This window comes from Falco biarmicus, chromosome 3 (genome assembly GCF_023638135.1).
Source record: "Falco biarmicus isolate bFalBia1 chromosome 3, bFalBia1.pri, whole genome shotgun sequence".
NCBI lineage: Eukaryota > Metazoa > Chordata > Aves > Falconiformes > Falconidae > Falco > Falco biarmicus.
The window spans coordinates 70,672,077-70,692,318 of record NC_079290.1 but is presented as its reverse complement, the minus strand read 5'-3'; the positions used below and the strand labels follow the sequence as shown (position 1 = coordinate 70,692,318).

The 20,242-nt window shown below is 41.3% G+C and overlaps 2 protein-coding genes across 2 annotated transcripts in view; both read right to left on the bottom strand.

The window, feature by feature from the left end:
• Positions 1–144: 144 nt before the first annotated feature.
• Positions 145–7,101, bottom strand: BLOC1S4 (biogenesis of lysosomal organelles complex 1 subunit 4). The gene is made up of 5 exons (XM_056332955.1): positions 6,845–7,101; positions 6,411–6,482; positions 5,331–5,432; positions 4,475–4,609; positions 145–1,089 (listed from the first exon to the last, which is right to left on the bottom strand). Exons 1-5 carry the CDS (start codon positions 7,073–7,075, stop codon positions 991–993), a joined length of 639 nt encoding a protein of 212 aa, XP_056188930.1. The 5' UTR covers positions 7,076–7,101; the 3' UTR covers positions 145–990.
• Positions 7,102–8,141: 1,040 nt separating this feature from the next.
• The window catches only part of PARD6G (par-6 family cell polarity regulator gamma), a 68,132-nt gene continuing 56,031 nt past the window's right edge, over positions 8,142–20,242 (bottom strand). The window contains exon 3 of the mRNA XM_056333241.1: positions 8,142–10,896. Coding sequence (XP_056189216.1) covers positions 10,037–10,896 — 860 coding nt within the window. The 3' untranslated portion in view covers positions 8,142–10,036. The remainder of the gene's footprint in view (positions 10,897–20,242) is intronic.

Genomic DNA, 20,242 nt, shown 5'->3' with positions numbered 1-20,242 from the left:
GCAGCAGCAAACTGTTGTTCAGATGAATACAACAATTTATGATTAACACCTGCTAGGTATTATATGAGGCTGTACGCAGAAAGGATCTCTGAAACAACGGTGCAGTTCAGTACTGTCAGATGAAACACAAGACCACAACAGGGGTTAAATAGCTAATATTAGTTTATTGATGATATACACACGCTGCAATCAGCGCAGGGAGTCCCAGTAACCATATGAACCACATGGAGGGTTGTGAGGGAAAAGGGGAAAGTCTGGTCAGGCACCTGATCCAGGGACATCCCTGTTTCAACTGAGACATTTTTTATTTTTGATGTCACATTATATATACATATATATATATAAATGTCCACCTGGTTACACATGAAACAAAACAACGCTCGGGTCACTGTGACCTGATGACCATCAGTGGGGGCAGGAAGTTTGCTTTGTGAACTGGGACTAGATCATGTGCATCAAGCCATGCCCTTGACTCCTTGCCCATCTTCCAAGTCCTCCCCTTGCAACTTGTACATCCCAACACAGTGCATTTCTCTGCAAACTGCAGGGACCAGGTTCCAGAAATTGGAGTAGATTTTATGCATAGTTTTTCTTTCATCTCAATCAGTACATTAGGAAAAAAACAATAAACACATCCTTGTGGTATAGCTATTTACACTTGCAGCAGCACAGATATTTATATATACATCTTTTAACACATAGAAGTACATTTCCTATTATTTCCCTATGTAAAAAAAAAAAAAAAAAATCTAATGCAGAAGTACTCTTAAGTTCCTTTCCCAATATAATCTAAAAATTTATACTGTGTTTTAGGAAGACGTTTGAAACAACATACACAAATAAAGATTACCTGAAAATACTGCCTGAAGGAAGGCAATGAGAATCAGAATGGCAATATGCCATCAGTAACGTTCAGAAATGCAGCCGTTTTGAGGTTAGCATTTCTTTTGTTCACTTGGCTGTTTCGTAACAATCCCAAAGCAAAAGTCATCAATAAGGTGCTTCGTTAAGACATGGAAAATAGTCTTCAGTCTTGAAGAGGACTGGAGGTTCATAAAGCGTCTGTTGTTGTCGTGAGGAAGAGGATTTCTGCAAATTAGATAAGTTCATTTTTCATCTTCTTAAAAATAGAAACTTTAAAAAACAAAGCCTACAGAGCTAAAATGCAAACCAAGAAAAGTTTTAAAGGTGTATCTCCTCAGTCAGACAAATTTTAAATTGTAGCTCAGATGGGTCTGACATACTCATAATGCTAGTGAGGAAAAGCAGCCTTTAACCTTTGCAGTTCTATCACCTGAACAGACTCAGTCCCAGGAAGTGCATGATAGGCCAGCTTTGCAGAAGCCACACGGGTAATCTTTTCTAGCTGATGGTATAGTCATTGTAACCTTCATCCTTCCAAAGCCATCTACCTTTACCTTTCCTGCTCCAGCCTTCGAGCTCTCCTCAGCCACTTCCCCTGAGTTAATCCTAGCCTGTATTCTCATTTGCTTAGTTAAAAAAGTCTTCATACAGAAACACACCTAGTATTTCCTTCGAAGAAGATTGCTGCTCCTGCTGCGTTTCTTCAAGTATATGTTTGAATATATGTACTATGACATAGCATTAAAAATAATACGGTAGTGGACTGCAAAAGAGCTGTTACACTGTCTTTCAGGAAAAGTGTACACACTTCTTTTAAATATTCACTGTACATTGTTTCACTATACCAAATGGTTCATTTAAAGAGACAACAGCAACAACAGCAAGGAGCACTACTATCTTGTCAGCCTTCCTGCATGTAAACAATGCTGCACGGCTGCAGACCCAGTGTATGTTTTCACTATAAGGTCTTAAACAGAAGGCTTGAAATAAAGACTTCACTCATTAAAAATTCTTTTGGACTCATAACAAGATTTTGACGAACTGTGTTGCAGAGCTCTCAGTCAGTTTGTCTGCAGAGTTCTTCAGGTAATTTTTTGCCTGTCTGGGATGAGACAATTAGAGTCTCCACCAATAATAAAGTTAAAAGCACACCAAATATCATTAGTATACTTTTGAGTTTGGAATTCTTTATAGTACCAAAATAAGGATTTAATTAAAACAGGTAAGTAGAATTTTTCCAATATTCAGTTAAGGTGTATACTTGTACTCCGTATGAAGTAAGTATGTATTCTCATGTTATACACAAAATTGCTGATTTCTGACATTTAAATTATATTTTGTCTTTAACTTCATAATATCATTCATTTCTCTGAAATGTTTTGCCATTCAAGTTGTAACAAAATAAAAAAATTTATAAACAAAGATAGGATCTATAAATAGTGGATACTATCAATGTTCTCTACACCAGAAATTTTGCCAAATGTAAAAACGATCTTTAAATCAAAGTTCTGTTTTTAAAAATTATTTCCTATCTTGTACTGCTCTACGAGCAACCACCTGGCAAGCAAGGGAAACTAAGGTCACAGGTATTCTGCACGTCATGACACCGATTTAAGAGGTGCTGTATTTGCACAAGTGCAAGAAGGGGATAATTTCAATCCAGTGAGGAAATTCATAGGCAGGCACAGTACCCACAGTTGCCTAAATACACATTTATGATTAGTTATTTTTGCAGCTGCTTAGCAGACATTTTTACCTCTTGAGAGAGTTTACATCCTTAGTGATATTAGAAGTTTTACAATACTGTACTTTACACTGCCTGGTATTCACAAAGGAAGAACTTGGGGCAAAATCTAAAAGTGAGATTACAAATACACAGCTTGAGAAATACAAAATATATCCTTTGTGTAAGGAAACAGATACATTTAAATGGGAAGAGAGTGAGGAGAGATGACTAAATTAAAATTGTAGCAGGAAAACATGAACTACACCTACAGCGAAAATCATAACATCAGATTAGCCTTCTTTGCCAAAGCATTGATCCACTGAGTGAGCTAGTTAAATGTCAGGTGTGAGGAGAAATCTCTACCGGCATTCTCATTCAAACATGCCTGTGCTTACTAGTGAAAACAGGTATTTTACTATGCAACACTCAGTACCACTGCAGAACAGTGACCTGCCTTTTAGTTAATTGATTAATTCCAGTAAGTTCTGAGTGTTGATTTTATTGCCATCCATACTCACACCAAGAAGCCACTGGACATGCCAGGTTCAGCCTGCTGACACTTTCAGAGACTTTCCACCTTATGAGCTGTGGAAAAATCGCTAAGCTGACAAGGTATTCCCATGTGACACTAAAGCACTTTCTTCAAACTTTCAAACTTATCAACTGAAGATTATAATTCCATGGTTAACAACTGTTTTCAGAAAAAAAAAGAAAAGGAAAATATGTTGAATACTCTTCAAGGCAACTGCTGCAGTTCTTTGTATCTCTAAGCGGTCCACAAACAGGAACTTTGTGATTAGGTGGTTTGGTTGTTTTTTTTTTTAATAATGACAACACTCTAAACCTAAACACCAAAGAAAGTTAACACTTCATTCCTTTATTAACTTAATGACTGCACAGAAAATAGCAGTGAACAACAGGTTTCCTGAACTGAGTCTTGACAAGTCAATACGTATTCTTTTTATACCTATTTTTCCTCTGCTGCCACACATGCTTGCAATGCATACGAACACAAATACTGCAAACAGCCACAACCATCTTCCTCTCCCCCTCTGCAAACCTACTTTATTTCAGCATTCTCACAGAAACCTGAGTTAGTATAGGATGGATATAGGAAGAGAATCTGGTAGCTGACAAGACACAAGGAGGAGTACTTATAAACAGTGTACTGGCAGGTGATGCCAAGAAGCATCAGGTGTTCAGAAGATTTTTTTTTTTAGTTATTTTTTTTTAAACCATAAGTTTATTTTAAAACTAGGGCATAGTGCTAGTTTAAGGTTAGGTAAGGCATCTCTGTGAAACATTCAGAGAGCATTTCAAGTCTTCTGTAGAGAAACAGTCCATATGTAGTTACATGACAAGCGAAAACTGCATCCTTAGAAAGTTTAGCAAGGTGATTACATGATTACTGAACTGTGTGGACTAAGTATAAATACAGCCTTCATTTTACAAATATTATGCAGTGTAGCTTTCATTTCCTTTTTTTGGTAACATTTTTGCAGTGATATTATCAATGCAGTATGACCCTTTAACAGTGTTGCGTGCACAGGTTCTTCTTACTTGCTTTCATACCACAGATTGGGGTACTTTAATATAAAGATTTGTGCATTATGTGCTTGTCTGTGCCCCTCACATTCCCTTCTTTGTGTATTCAGCTTTATTTTGGAAAGTTCACAAATTCTTACAAGAATTTGTGATTTCTAAGTTTGGGGTTTGGTGTTTTTTTTATTAAGCCTGAGCACTTTGACAAAAATCCTAATAAATTATAAAACTGTTCTACAGTTAAATTCAGATATATGTGTAACAGACTTACTATTATTTTAATCATCTAGTCTGGTAAGGAGAGCAACTCAGCTGGTCACATGATAACAAAAGTTTACTTACATTAAGCAAGGATGGTATGCTGATTGTGTGCAAGATTTTCTTGAATGTGCTTGGAAAAGCTCCAAGGTCTGTTTCTGCCTTTACGACCCGTTCTTCCAGTCCAGCTACGCAATTCCCAATCATCTTCACAAAAGCCTAACAAAAAACCCAAAAGAAATCCAGCCTTTTCATTAACAAATTAAAACAGGATTGTGTATTGCACAACAATGGTGAAAGCTGCATTACCTAAACGAGGAGTCAAAAACTTCATGCTCTATTTCCCTCCTACCTACAAATCCATTTTACTGCTAAAAATTACTTGAGATACTTTTAAAAGACTGCAAAAACAGGTTAAACCTAATAAAACAACCAATATTCTTCTTCCCGTTTGCCTTTTAAATAACTATTAAGACTTCTTAGAATCTAGACTTCTGTCTGCCTTTCTACTAAGAGCAGGACCAAGGACGTAAATCAGTTTTGACGCTTTACCAGGGATCAACAGACCTCTCATTCTACTAGTCTCCAAATAGCTCACAAGACAGTAACTTTGAAAGGTACTATCAAAAAAAAAAAAAAAAGTGCTACTACTGCTTTCTGAGAAAAGACCACCACCTTGCTTCAAGCAGTACATGGAAAAAATAATCTTTTTTTTTAAAAAGGCATTTTGTTTTAGAACACCCACAGTCTCCAGAAATTCTTAATGAATTGTGTTCTCTTTATTAAGCATGAAGTATGGAACCCAGATTGGATGCAGAGAGCAAAACTGATCTGAGCCCACTCCATGTACATGCACACACACACACACACTTACAGCATATAATTGGTTCTTCCTCCCTGTTAAGAAACAGAATACATGTAGAAGATACCAAATACATACCTCTAGTTTGTCAATCCTCCTGTATATGTGTCTCATTTCTGTAGCTTTTGTGTAAATTTGAGGTATACTTTCATTGACAACTTGAGAGGAATCACTTCGAATCTAAAAGATGATTCAAAGAAATAATAAAAAAATAATCAATGAATAAAACACTTCCAGAATGAAAGCTAAAGTACAACTGTGCTCCAATTAACAGATTAAACCCCATAGCTTAAAAATACCAATTAGTATTAGGATAAAAATACTAGATTAAAACTAATAAGCTTGCTGCTTTGCATAGTTTAGTGACTTTGAAGAAAATTTATTTTGCATAGGCAAATATTCACCTTTATATTAAAAATAGGCTGCTATCAGAACTAAGCGATAGAACACGTCCCCAGACATACTAAAGAATCAAACATATTAAAATAAAACTTTGACTTAAATTTTACTCCCTGTACACTTCAACTTTGCTTAAAAGGTCAGGCCACAAAAACTTCTTTTATTAGTATAAATAAAAAAAAGATAAACCTGGTAAAGTTCCCCTTAAGAGTAGCGCAGTCACACATGTGCTACGCTTTAAAAGACAGCCAGTATACTGGTGTCAGCTTATAGGACCTTCCCATTCAGATCTCATCTCCCCCCATGCGAAAGCGGAAACAAAGCTGCCTTTCTGAAGAGTCCCCTAAAGACAAACCTAGCTTTGGAGGTTTGGCAACTCTGATCAGCTACTTTGATTACAAAACCCACAGAGGATGTCTTTAGGTATTTTAGAGAAGAAGAATATTGTTCTTTTAAATATCTGTCGCTGTGCCATTCAAAATGAGATTCCATGTATGCACATGGACAAATATAATTATGTAAATGCACAGTTATGTAGTAGCTACGTGGGCATATTTTGCTCTGACATGAAAGTTTGGTAGTTTTCATCCATGAGTTATGTAATTATTAAAATGAAGTACCTAATTTTCAAACGTGTTTTCATACTGGAACCTGCCCTGACTAAAGGCTACTTCCCATCTCTGTCTCATTTGAAGACCCAAGCACACATTACACTCTATTCTGACTTCAAAAACACAGCTACATGCAAGTTACACGTACCATGTCCAGCATTCCCACGAATTCATCCACTCTGGTCAGCAAATCTTCTAAACTCTTGTCTAAGCTTTCTATCTGCAAAACAGATGCCCTTTACAGGTACCTGAAAACACAAGGCCCCCAGATCCTCCCAGAGAACCCCCCCGAGCGCAGACGTTAGCCAGACCGGGCGCAGCTTCACACGCTCCGGCCGCCCCCGCCAAGCGCAAGTGACCAGACACTCGGCCCGCACACGGCGCGGGGCCGCCCGCAGCGGCCGCCCCCTCCCGCCACGGCCGGGCAGCCTCGCTCTGCGCGATGCCGGCGACGCTAGCCCGGGCCGCCCGCGGGGCAGGGCCCGCCGCTGCTGCCGCTCCCCGGGGAGCTCGGGCGCCAGGGCCCGGGCGGAGGCCCCCGCCCGCTCCCCCGAGGCGGCCCGGCGCAGCGCGGCCCCTCACCTGCTCGCTGAAGAGGCTGCGGTCAGCGAGCAGGTACGCGGAGTAGGCGGCGGCCGTGGCGCTCAGCGACGCCTCCGAGGCATCCTCGTCCTCCGGCTCCCCCAGGCCGGAAGCGCTGCTGTGGCTGTGGGAGACGTTCCCGCTGTCCGCGCCGGGGCAGGCGCCCGGCGGGTCGGCCCCGGCCCCAGGCCCCTCTCCCGGCCCCGGTCCCGGCCCCGCGGCAGCCGCCATGCTACCGCCGCCCGCCCCGGCCTTCCCTCAGCGCCGCGGGCGGGGCCGCCGCCGCTCACGTGAGGGGGCGGGGCCGGCGCAGGCGCGCTCCCGACAGGCGGCGGAGGGGGCGGCGCAGGGGGCGGTGCGGCCCCCTCGGGCCTTTCGCCCCGTGCCTAGGAGCGGGCACGAGCGCGGGCGCGGCGGCGCCGCCCTGACGCCCAGCCGTTCGCGCCCGGGGCTCCGCAGGCCCGGTAGGAGCCGCCGCCTCTCATCGGCCCCGGGCGGGAGGCCGGGCTGCCGCCTCCCAGCTGCCCCCCCCAGCCAGGCGCAGGAGCGCGGCTCCCCGGCCGGGAAGCGTACGGCGGGGCGATCTGCCCGGTGACTGGGCGGCCGCCCCCGCCGCCGGTGGGTCTCGTCCCCGAAGGCAGCGCCATGCGCGGAACCTCAACGGCCCCGTCCCGCTTCCACACCGGGGGTCTGCCCGTAACGGCTGGATTGGGAAGGGAGCTCAGCTCCAGCAGCCTAGTGTACGGTGCATGCACGCATAGCAGCTTATCTTTTTTCCCCTAGTTAACGCAAATGAGGCACAAAATGTTTGCAAGCCTTTAATAACGCTTATGCATCAGCGCTTCGCTATTCTCAGCGTGCAATGCGTCTCTTGGTACAGCACTTCGAGGCTGATGTGTGCATCGCCACTCACGTTTCCTGCCTCCTGGGCTGAATTCATGGGAAGTGGCATCGCCACCGAGCAGCCCCCGCGAAGCCGGGGTGACACACACGGGTGCTCCCCAGGAGCCAGAACCACCCCAAAAGCAAGCCGTGCTACCAGGAGCGTGGCCAACTACTTGGTTCCCAGGGGTTCCCTTAGCAAAAGGGGTACTGGGAAGGAAACATCATGGAAAGAAACTTGGCGGTGCTAGTAACTGGAGGAGTCGAAAGTTTGCGCTGGTACAGAGGGAAATATTACTGAAACGGTTACGTATTTCAAGAGTCATCAAAACCCAACTGTTTTGTTTCCACAGGGAAGGGGGATACTTCCACAGAGAGATGTGCTTGAACGCAGGGGAAAGGATATAACATAGAAGTAAGACAGTGCATGTTTTATTGCAGATGGGTCACATTTTCATCCATTAAATAGGTAAAATGAGTAACTTCAGCCTGACAAATCCACTTATTCGTAAAAGTAGTCTTATTTAAGATATAACAAAATTTTTCTGATAAGACTGTCTGATTGACTGAAGCACATTTAGCTATTAATTTTGTTTACTGCACCAATAATCAGATTTTTTTTAAAAAAAGAAAACCTTTGGTAAAGTACAAACACAGTTTTAAGATGAACAGGATCAATGTTCTATCCTTACTGTGCAGGGAAAAATAAGTACAGCTCTATAACTGCTGTGATACCTAGAAGAGGTTTAATTAAGAGTAAGTGAAAGAACTTTAAAATAAACTTCTAAAGCAAATCTAAAAGAAATAAACTAAGTTCAATGTCCCAAACATATTTAACAATGAGCAAAAGACTGGCTGTTCCACAGGTATTCTAAATTAGCGACAATGAATTAGTCTGCACATCCTTTGTCCAGCCATTGCCGATTCCAAAATGGAATGTAATTTTTTCAAAGACTTCTGAATTTTCATATTCATACAATATTTAAGAAATGTCTATTCCACCATATAAAAAAGCTTTAATGTACTACAAAGTTAAAAACAAAAAGCAAATGACACAAGCTAAAAGTAGAAAAATACACTGTAAAACATTCATATTTTGTTCCTTACACTGATCACGATATAACAAAATATTTTAGATTAGACCACTTCCATAAATTTGTGGCATTTTCAGAAGCAGACTATTATCTACTCACTAGCCACCATCCAGTAAAGATGCCTGACCATCGCAAACGTCCAGTATATTTTAAGTTCTTAGAAATCCTGTGCAGACATTAAGCTTTATTACTAGAAGAGTCCAAAAATAACAGAGCTGTTCTAAGTTAGGTTTGTCAGTCAGTCAGCATCCCTCCTCTGTATAGCAATCAGCCAAGCTTTTGCAAGGGAAGACCTTGTGGATTTAGATTGCCCCAAAGTTACAGCAAGGACTTGGGTCAGCTCTGAGGTGAAAGGGACAGTCCTAGCACACTCCTCTGGTTTTTCTGCCTCCTCGCTTGCATCTCTAAAATTCACGTGAACCATGTGTATTATCTAATAAATATCGGAAAAAAAAATACATTTACACATAATGGTGCTGAACCGAGTTTTAAGCCCTTGTCAGGTTTCCCTGTGCTGCAGGCAGGCCTGCCTCTGACCAGCAGCTGGCGCTGATCTCACAGCAATAAGAGCAACATCCTCCCACGCCACCCCCTTAGGCTTTTAAAAACACTTGTATATAGAGTTTCATTTGGAAAATGTACTTGCAGCATCTCCCTAACGTTGTTACCACCACAGTAGGAAGCCACTAGTTTTATAGAGCTTGTCTGGACTAGACATAAGGTTGCAAATATGGTGTAAACAAGTTAGTGGAAGGTCTGTATGTAATAGTATAAGATTGGATTGCTATTCTCTTTAAACCGGTTGTTAGAAGAAAACCAGATTCCACTTAAGATAGACATGTCTGTTGCTATTAAAATCTAATTCATATACATGCATGTATAAATACATCCACCCATGCATTCAAACCCAAGTATGTAGCACTGCCTCTGGTAGCCTATAAGACTGCTTAGATTTATACCAACTAGAATAAATTTGTGTTCTCACTCAAGGGCTGGGAAATAAACCAGGTTTTACACTCTGACTTTCTCCTGACAGATGTTGCAGTGCGTGACAGTTTTATGCCTAACTCCAGATGCCACGTTTCCTAGAAAGCAACAATCTTCTGCACCCGTGAGGTCTATGGGAATATCAGCTCTCTGCTTTGTGCATAACACGTTGCAGGTCAATTGTCCCAATTGGCACTTAAGACTGAAAGGAGGGTTGCAGGAATTGATACTAAAGTGTAATGACTGTTCCATCCTCCTCGATACCTCCTCTGGGGATAACCAGACTGTGTCGGGGATCAGTTTTTAAGGAACTGAGTAATTTGTGAATGTTGCCATTGCTTTCTCGACCAGAGTTGTTGTTGAGCACCAGGTCCCTTTGAAGTCTGTGGCTAAGGCTGCTGCCATTGATTCGAGAGAGGCTACTGGAAGTAAGGCTGTGCAGTTTAGGAATGTGCTGTGGCTCCAGACCACCCTCGATGACAATGTCAGCCTCTTCATCACTCTCCATTTCATCAGGGTGGAAGTTCTGCAGCATGTGGGATGTAGGCAAGCTGTGGTGACTCGCAGTGCTGTCTGTAGACTGGCCTGAGCTACCAGACATCCTACTACTTCGAATAATATTGTTCCTCTGGTTTGCTGGCTTGACCGTGATAATAAGATTATGGCTGTTGGCAATCATCATGTCTGTGACTTGGTCGAGAGTCTTTCCTGCTACTTCAATGCCATTAACTTCCAGGACTTCATCATTCACAGCCAGCAAGCCCGTGCTCTCTGCTAAGCCTCCAGGAACCATACGAGAGATAAAGATACCAGGTACTTTTTCTAGTCCATGAGGAGTAACCCTTACACTGGTGCCATCACGAATGTAAAATCCTAAGGGTTTCTCACACCCATGTCGATACAGCCTCACTCTCCTGTGTGTTTCGGGAAGAATGTCCACATCAATTATGGAAGACACTGGTCTAAAATCATGAGGCATACTAATATTAATGTGAGGACGCCGGCGGAGGTTGTCATTGCGGAGTGTCACCAGAGCCTTCTTCTTCCTCGATAGTGTGTTGGTCCCAAAATTACTGTAGTCCACTTCATCTGAAAGAGAAATTGTACCAATGTATCAATCAAACAGAGAATAATTCAGTCAATGGGGCATCATCTTCTTAAATCTGGTTCAGCGAAGCCACACTCTTAATAGTCAAATTATTTTTTCCACTTACTCTAATTTTTATTTCATGTCTATCAGCACAACATTCAGAATGAGTTGTTTTCAATGACTATCCATATTTCTTCCGTATTTTGAGGGAAAAAGACTTCTTATTCTCAGCTCCTCTTGTCAGCTGTGCAGAATGTAATTACTTGCAGCTGCAGGCCTGATACACTGTCTCAGATGTGAGACCATGTTTTCAGAGTTGGACTGTGATTTTACACATACATCTTAAGTGGGCAAGGAATGTATACACATTCCTAACCTAAAAGTCTGAATCAGGGAGTATTTAAATATTCAATACACCACCTAATAGGTACAAACATGAGAGCACAGTGTGAGAGAGTAGTTGGATATGTGGTTTTAGCCTAGCCTTTTTTAGTAAGGGATTTATGTTAATAGCATCTCTCAGTACAGCATTTTCTCTCTGGAATATTTTACTTGGCACTTTAAACACTTTTTACTGCTGTCAGATTCAGCTGATACTAACTACCAATAAAGTTCTGTGTAAGCAAGTGGACCAGTTGAAAAGAGAAGCACAGAAAAAGAAGCAGCTCTGCTGCCTAGTCCATATACTAAAGAACACAGAACAGACACGGACTTACGCACGCACTCCTGCCCTTGAGGGGAAGACTGACCGGAAAGCAGCCTTTCCAGGGTCTGCTGTTTAAGGAATTGTTTAAATATTTCAGTCTCTGTAGTGGTGTCTCAAGGGCATGTGCAAAGTGATCAACTTTAAATCAGCCAAGTGACATGACAAGTTATTCCACATAAGAAGCTCACGCTGTGCTTTGCAAAAAAAATACTTAGTCATGAAGTTGTTAGTGTACAAAATGCATCACTGCATTTCACATTAAAAATACTGTGCATATTTTGAACATGAAGCATGCACTAGCTGGAAAATTACTTCATCGGGAGTTTAAGCATGTTAACGCTTTTCTGATAAACTAACAGACTTTCAGTTTATTCTACAGTAAAATACAGAAGTACAATTACAGAACTAACACTTAAGAAAATTTTATCTCCAACAAATTAACCTTGCATAGTAGCATTTGAGAAAGATAGACAATACCTCTACCTGATAAAGGCTGGGGGGGGGCGGGGGGGAAGCATTAGTAAAACCAAACTTGTAATTAAATTTTTATTTCTTGAAAGGTCTCATTTTCAAGTCAGCTTTCCAGACATATTATTGACAGACTTCAATTAAGTAACATTAAGTTACACAACTAAAGGAGACTAAAAGTGCTACGCAGCAACCTGATCTAACTTAGCCTGCTTGAAGCAGAGTGTTGGATTAGCTGGCCTCCAGAGAATTATTCTGTGATTCTACATAGTCCTGTAGGCTGGGGGTAAGGGGAGGGGGGTGTGGGGGGGGTGGGTGGTGGATAAAAGAAATTATTAGAAGACTTCAAAAAGACTATTCCTGCATTCTCCTAGAACTTATTTAGATTGGTTATACTAACACTTGAGGGCACCACAAGGCATCTAGAAGGTCATCTGGAAGGAAAAGCTTCTGTGAAATAAAGATACTTCTTGGACGAGTTTGCCGTGTTTAACTTCATACTCGCCTCTTCTCTCTCCTCCCAGGCTGTTCAGGGCCATACCAACTGCACAGGTCCTACTGTGTTATTTAGACTGGTGAGGCACAGGACTGGAAATACTTAAAATCAGCCAAACACAAGAAACTCCCAACTGGTTCCTTGAAGCATATTCACAGCCAAGACTGTGACTGTGTGAAGATGGCACCTCCTCAGGTCTACCTGGTGAGCAGAGGCAGCGCAGCGCCTGCTCTTTTGAATGCACAAACCACCTGTGGCAGCCAAAGCCAGGTATTCCTTTTCTTTCATCAACAGGATCACCATCTACATTAAGCTAGACTTTTAAGTTTTGATGGATGATTTTAAAGGTTGGCAACAAGTATTTTCTCCTTGTAAAGTATGGGTCCACAAGAGATGTCTTTCATCACCAGTCTTGAACACTGCAGTCTGCTCACCCTCACAATTCATTGATAAATTTCTGCAACAGTCCTATGAAAACAACTTAGGAATTTATATGTAGAATCAACATTCTTCCTCACGTGAAACATAATGCTGTACAGTAGTAGTGCTCTATCTTATAAGCCCAAAACCACCTTGATCCCAAAATTTCAGTTTAAGACAGCAATTAAAATTACACATGGGTTTGTGTGTTTAAGACTTTGGCTTGTCAGTACTGCAAGAGACACTCAGAACAAAAGCTGCATCCCTTAAAGACTCGGAAAGGTTGGTGAGTGTAGTTTATTGCACTGCAGGTAAAATGGAACACATTCCCTAGTTACGCATCTGTTCCCTGAAAGCACCCAGTTATCTGTTCTCTCCCTCTCTTGCTATGTTAGCATATTAATACTGAATTACTTTAAGGCAGACTTGCACAAGCTTTACCAAGTAATTCACCTGGGAAGATTTGCTGACAACACTGTTTTCTTCCCCTTAAATTAACAACCCAGATTCTCACAACATGCAAGTCTGAGAGATAAGCAGTAATGTTACAGGTGAAGTATGACAGTCCTCCTGACACACAGAGGTCATTTCTGAAGCAGCTTCTTTTGGTTGAACCCCCACCAGGGTAATGGCACAAAAGCAGCGGTTGTTTTGCGCCTGTGACCTCCTCACCTGCGCTCAGCCCACTAACCTGTCTCCCCAGATGATTGCCAGCATTCCTAACCTCTGAGCAGCTTCAAAACAATCACCTCCTTTAATAACAAAAAGCCCAGCTTACCACAAAAATGCTATCTTTTTCCTCCAAACACGAACCAGGCAGAAGCAAGTGATACAGACTATTTTCAGTGTTGGACCACTGACCACTCTTGGATTTATTATTTCAGGGCTGGAGCATGTTAAAAAATAAAGTCTATGTCCTGTTGATGACTGGAGGTTTTGTTTTTAAAACAGTGTCAGGCATTAGTTTCCAACTCTGTCCCTAAACAGGATCACATACAAGAAAGACGAAGTCCCAATTTTAACAGGTGAACTGTTGAAACCTATTCCATGTTGGAAAAATGAGAACTGATTAGAAGAGCTTTTAAGAAAAAATACCAATTAACTCTTATTTTCTAGAAAAAGTTCAAGTATGGAATACATGCTCCTTGGCAATACAGGGATTATTACATCACTTTTATTCAAGATGACTCACTCCCTAGGGGTTACACTAGCTTGGGACATCATCTTAAAATAATAATAAAAAAATTAAATAAAAACAAAGAAAAAACAAAACCAGAACAAACCAGCTACCCCCTGATGCTATTTAGAGCCACTGCTCTTGCTGCAAGAGTAAAGCAAGGTATCTCTACTGAAGTTTAACATCAACTGTTGTTGTGGCAGCAGAAAGTCATCAATCCCTAGCACAATGAAAAAAAAAATTCCTTACTCATGAGCGAAGTGGGAGAAGCCTGCCAACATCACTCACTTTTATCAACTACGGGGTGGTCACGCAGCAGTGTATTACCCATTTCCAGTAATAACACTGCTCAGGTGGCATGCAGCAGACTGAAATGAAAACTGTATCATTGCATAATTTATAACGATACACTTCTAATGAAGGTCAGCAACTTCTCGCTAGGTTTTGAGTTTCTCACCATATAGGATTCCAAGCAGGAATGCCACTTCAGCTAATGAAAAGCACTGTGTTTGAATGCCAGGTCTCAGTGAAGACCAGTACAAACCATATGGAACCAGACAGCTCATTTTTCACTATTTCATTTGCTGCAATATCAAATTCTCCTTTTGCAGAGCAAAAAGTCTACAGAAATCTGCACATATACTGGCAGGAAAAGTGCCATCAAGTGACACATCTGAACAGTACTTAAAGCCTCATATTTTACAGGCTGTCATGTTCTCCTATGTCTTGAATGAGGCTGGAGTAAAATGTTACATGCAGGTGACAGAAGGAGAATTAGACTTCTAGGTGGTGAATACGACCCCCATTTCTTAGAATGGGGCAGATTACATGGAGCATTTCCATCTACAAGATGTAGTACTTTCAGACAAAGATGTACTATGAACTGGACAGATAATTCAGGATAGCCACTAAACTTTGGAAGATGTGGATCTGAACTTTACTTGTGCCCATAATTTGCTTCCTAATGAAAATACTGTTCCTGTAAAAAGAGGTGAAGAACAACATTTACCACAGTTGAAGGAGGACTCCTCAGCTTTCCAGTTCTCTCCGACTTGGAATCACAACCCAAAGCTACACAAAAAATACCTCAGACTCTTCTGAAGGCATTGAATATTATTGCAACTCTTTTCCCCAAAAGCTTCAGGTTCTAGTATGTTTTAAGAAACATTTTGTTATCTGGCAATGAGTTACGTAATACCTCAAGTATTTTGGCTGCATCCTTTTTGTTAATAAGTACTTTTTTTAAAAAAAAAAAAAAGAGTTGCCACCACCTACTTGCCCATGAAGACCTTTCTGCTAGAGAAGATAGATACTACAGATCTCCTCACACAGAGATATACCTGTGCTCACTTTCTGGACAACAGTGGTGGTGGTGGTTTTGTCTTTTCCTTTTTCATTTTTTTTTTTTCTTTTTAAAACTTGGTGAAACTACCTCCACTTGACCAGCAACAGTAAAACCCATTAAAGGAGGTTTTTACTTACAAGCATGGGTATTTTACTATCAGAATGTAATTTTTTAGAACATACCTGGAAAGTTGTAGCCAGTAACATCTTTTAGGTACTCTTCTAACCATTCTGTAGTCAGCCTGTGACTTCACAGAATACATTGTACCTTCCTGGTGGGCATTGTGAATCCTATCATAAAGTCACACAGTACGTAACAGCAGAGCACATTTAAAGGGCTATTTATAATGGAAAGAAAACTGCTTAGAGCATCTGGTTATAGCCAAAAGAGTATTGTATTTCTTTAATTTACATGAAACAAGAAATTATAGACCTTCTGAAAAAAACACCAGGAGCACCACTCCCACTGCTTGGACAGCTGCTTTTCATAGGAACTGCCTGCCAGATGAAATACCAAAGCTTAGCCAGATAAGATTGTATAAACAAGCTGAATTCCACAGAGAAGCAGACTGCCAGGCTCCTATAGGAACAGTTCATTTCAGACTCTACGTTTTCGGTGTACATGCACTCATGGCTTATTATTTCCTCTGGGAACTGTGGAACATTAGTTGACAGCTCTGGAAAGTACTTCAAAGTCAAAATTACTTCCACTAGGGAGAGCAGCACTTCAGGCAGCTTGGGAAGGAGGCCAATGAGTCATTAATAGTGAAGGGTAACCCCTCCATCCAGCAGATCTCTATTACCTAGCGTTCAAATTAGCAGCAGTCATAGAACCATTTCAAGGGAATGTGTCATGTTTAACCCTTCTACCTTTCTCTGTCCCAGCTACAAAACAGTGTCTGTGTTTGACACAAGTTGCATTCAGTGTTTATTTTCTCAGAATTTGTGAAGCATTTGTGAAAGCAACCAGACAACAAGCAAGCTGGCAGTCTCTCATTTGTGACCTGGAAGGCTGACCACATGCACAGGGATTTAAGAGGAAACAGATCTGAAGTGAACTATGGCTTGGGGGGACGTCCAGCGCCAATATCACTCATCAAGAACTATTTAATGGGTCAGAAAAATAAGGTTATCTGAATGCCAGCATTGCATTCTCTGTGTTGCAGGAATATTAAAAAAATCCAGCTATCACTGCTGCCAGGAACCTCTGGGTGAACCAATCTGAAAAACACACAGTAGGTAAAGTAGTTGTAGCTGCTATTACATCGAAAGCCAAGTAATGTATCCCACACATGCACTGACACACACACTTGCTCCTCTCTCTCCTCCTTACCACTGTAACACGAGAAACTGGACACAATCTCATCAATGTTTAGAAGACTACCTAAACATTAATAGTTTATCTGTGACATCCAACAGGGCTTTTGAAGCACAAACAATATCCAAAGAAACAAATTCGAATTAACAAGAGAACATGTTATTCTTGATATCCTTAATCTCATTTAGTTTCTAAAACAAAGCTTTCCAAAACACTTGTTTGTAGATTGTAAACTCAGTGACATACATTGGAAAAGAAATTTCACCAACAAAGAAAATTTGAGAACACCGTCCTACTCTAATCTAGCCCCTTGTAAATTTAGTAAAATGCAGTTTTGCAAAAGGCAAGCTTCCTTCTATATTGATTCAGTATTAAAAAGATAAATTTGCCTTCCTACTTATGAAGTGTTCGTGAATAGGTTGGAATTAAAATGCAAGGAACACAGATGTGTTTACTCCCAACACATTTTTAAACTTAAAATATCTACCCTCTTTCAAGAAAGTGGACATTATTTTGTTTCTTGTCTTAGCGTGTTACAGCAAGCAAAACTATCATTGCATTAGGCTCAGCCTCTCTTTACGGTGTCATACGTAGGTAAGAAACACTGTGGGGCCACTTGCCTTGAAGATGGAGAGAACCCCTTGGGAATTTAGCCTGTGCTGCTGGTGCGCCCTCCTGCACTTCTCACTGCTTGTCATCAGAGGCCACTGTTCCCTTGCTGAACCTCTTCCCTTCTCAGCAGAAGGCCCTTTATCTTTGACTTGCTGCCTGCTCTAAAGGAGCAGAAGCTGTTGCTCAACCTGCAAGTTCGTGCCATGAAGCAAGTGAGGCCTTTGGAGGAGGGCGCTACCAAATGTAAGCAGGCACCCAGGGCTGTATATCCCAAAACTATCCTTGCTCTCAGAAACATCCAAACCCAGCTCCCCAAACTAGCACAAAAGACAGGTATAGGACTCCAAATTTTACAGGTGAAGTTGTGCATGATGTTTACTAGGATTGTAAGGGTCTTCCTCTAAATTTCATATGTGACTTCTCTTCTACCCTAAAACATGACATGCACAGCCTTTCTCCCCTTGTTTCCTTCCAGAAACCACAATATGCAAAGGTTACGTTACTGCAGCATTAGAGAACTGCGGGTTTTAAGCTTTGACTTTAAAAAAGAAAAACACGAAACAACAATAAAGTGTTAGTTAATATTTCCCTTTTCCTGCAGGGGGTCAGTGGGAAGTTGAGGGAACGCGTTCCTCTTGCACATCTCAGCCATCAATTATTATTACATTCACCCCAAGGTCGCAGGGTGCTGCTATTGAGGCTTTATTGGTGAGATGGTTTCCCAGGCCAGCCAGTGTTGAGCAGACAACCAGCAGTAGTAATGGGTGCAGACTGCAATAACATCACCTGCACGCAGCTCTCCTGCTGGCTGGAGCCTGGAAAATGAAACCTATCACCATGCACCCAACTATTCCCAGCAGCCATCAAAAACTGTATTCACCCAGCTGATGGTTATCAAAATAGGACGGCTATCAATCCTATTCAAAGATGCTGGGGAGAAGTCACCTCCCAAACCCCCAAAATACCACTCTCCAACCTCTAATTACATGCAATCTCTTCAGAAAGTCATGATTATAAACTTTAAAGTTATTAAAAAGTAACCCTTTAATTATTTTGTTTCATTTAACCCACTCCGTTTTTGTCCTGAAACAAACACACTCTTTATTCACTAAGATCAGGCAACTGAGGGGAGCACCATTTGCTCCCCATACAGGCATAAAGGGAATCTCTCCTTTCCAAAAGAAAATGTGTACCTGTTATGCAAAGCAAAACAAAATGAAGCAAAATGAGAGACCAAACTATAACAACTCTTACTATGCACTGCAGATTTAGTAAAATTCTTATTAATGACATAAAGTGGTGGATTTTATCAAGTGTTCTGCAAGTTATTGAATATAACTGTTTCCTAGTGGCAGTAGAAAAATAGTTACCTTTTGCACAAATCTGAAGTGTGGAAGGTAAGTAAACAGCATTGACAGATTGAACCAAAGAGCAAATTTGGGAGAATACCATTCTGTTTTTCACAGCTGCAATATTTGGAAAAACATCACAAGTAATGAAAAAGGAAAAGAATTCAACTCAGATTCATATTCACTAAGAATACAAATTTTATACCTCTAACAAGAAACAAAAATTTTTGTCTCAGTAGTCTCGGAAGAAGCTGCAAATAAAGCTTGGAAAGGTAACATAACATTAGGCAGCACAAAATAAAGGTAGTATATTTGTGCTAGAGTATTGACACAGCCACAGGTCAAAGGAAAAGGTTTTGAAGAGCTGCAGTACTCAACCTGATGAGAACAGTCATGCTATGGACCCTTATATTAAAACACAGTCTTTCCCTGCTTTCAGAAGTAACCTCATCAGCATCGAAGGCCATCTCGGGGCTCTGCTCAACAGCCCGCAGAGGTGAGCCACGCCGGGAAGGCAGGACCTGTATTACCTAGCTAACACAGCCTGTAGCTCACCCAAGGGAAACTGAATCTAACCTGGGATTTCACACTCCCCCCTGCTGTTCTGCCACCCACCCTTGCCTTCTCTGCCCAGCGCTCTCCTCTCCAGCTCTAAGTGATCCTCCCTCCCCAGCTAAAAGCAAGACTGATAGTGATCAAGAACCGTCTATTATCCTGTGTTCAGGTAACTGCTAATCACATTTCTGTAGCATGCAAGTGGTATTTCTATTTGGAAGGAAAAGGTATCCCAGAGTTGGGAGCAGTAGTAGCTTATTCAAAAGGTGACAATGGGAGACATTCAATTATTGCAAACGAAATCTGGGAGATACAAGGGTACTACACTGAGAAAGAATGTTTTCTGTTCTGAAGCAATCCTTTCCCATGCATTCTTTTGCTGAGTAACACCTTGTTCACCCCAAGCTGGTTCAGACAGGCAAGCCAGAAAGCACCTTTTCACTTACACTTCTAAATCCTCGGTAAAAATAATTATAAAAAGAAATCCCCAAACTGCAAAGAAGTTCATATTTAATGAAGACTTAAGTATCAAATAAATAAATAGTGATCTCTTCCACACCCTTTACCTTGGGTTGTTCTAAAAAGTTGCTACCACATCGTCTCAAAGGAAGATGTGTTTTTACACAGTTAAAATTCTTCTAGGATATATTTTCTCTCTTCAAAAAAGAAAAAGCGTGAAATCATGTTTTTATAGCTTCACTGTTGTGGTGTGATAATACCACATACATCCTGCAGTGGGGGGGAGGGAGAGAAAAACGTTTACAGTGCTTTACAAAGCACTTTTCTGGTTCCTGCCTCCACACCGTCAGATTGTAAACAAAGTCCAGATTCTGCCTCTTATCACGGAATTAAAAAGGTTTCAAAACAAATGTGGCATGAGAAATTAATTACAACACTTGT

What these genes read in the sequence shown, in the direction of transcription:
- BLOC1S4 (XM_056332955.1), bottom strand. Translation starts at nt 7,075, where the DNA reads ATGGCGGCTGCCGCGGGGCCGGGACCGGGGCCGGGAGAGGGGCCTGGG. An exon ending in GCAGCCTCTTCAGCGAGCAG is followed by an intron (nt 6,483 to 6,844) that starts GTGAGGGGCCGC and finishes TCTGTTTTGCAG; the next exon opens with ATAGAAAGCTTAGACAAGAG. An exon ending in GGAGGATTGACAAACTAGAG is followed by an intron (nt 4,610 to 5,330) that starts GTATGTATTTGG and finishes GTTTTTTGTTAG; the next exon opens with GCTTTTGTGAAGATGATTGG.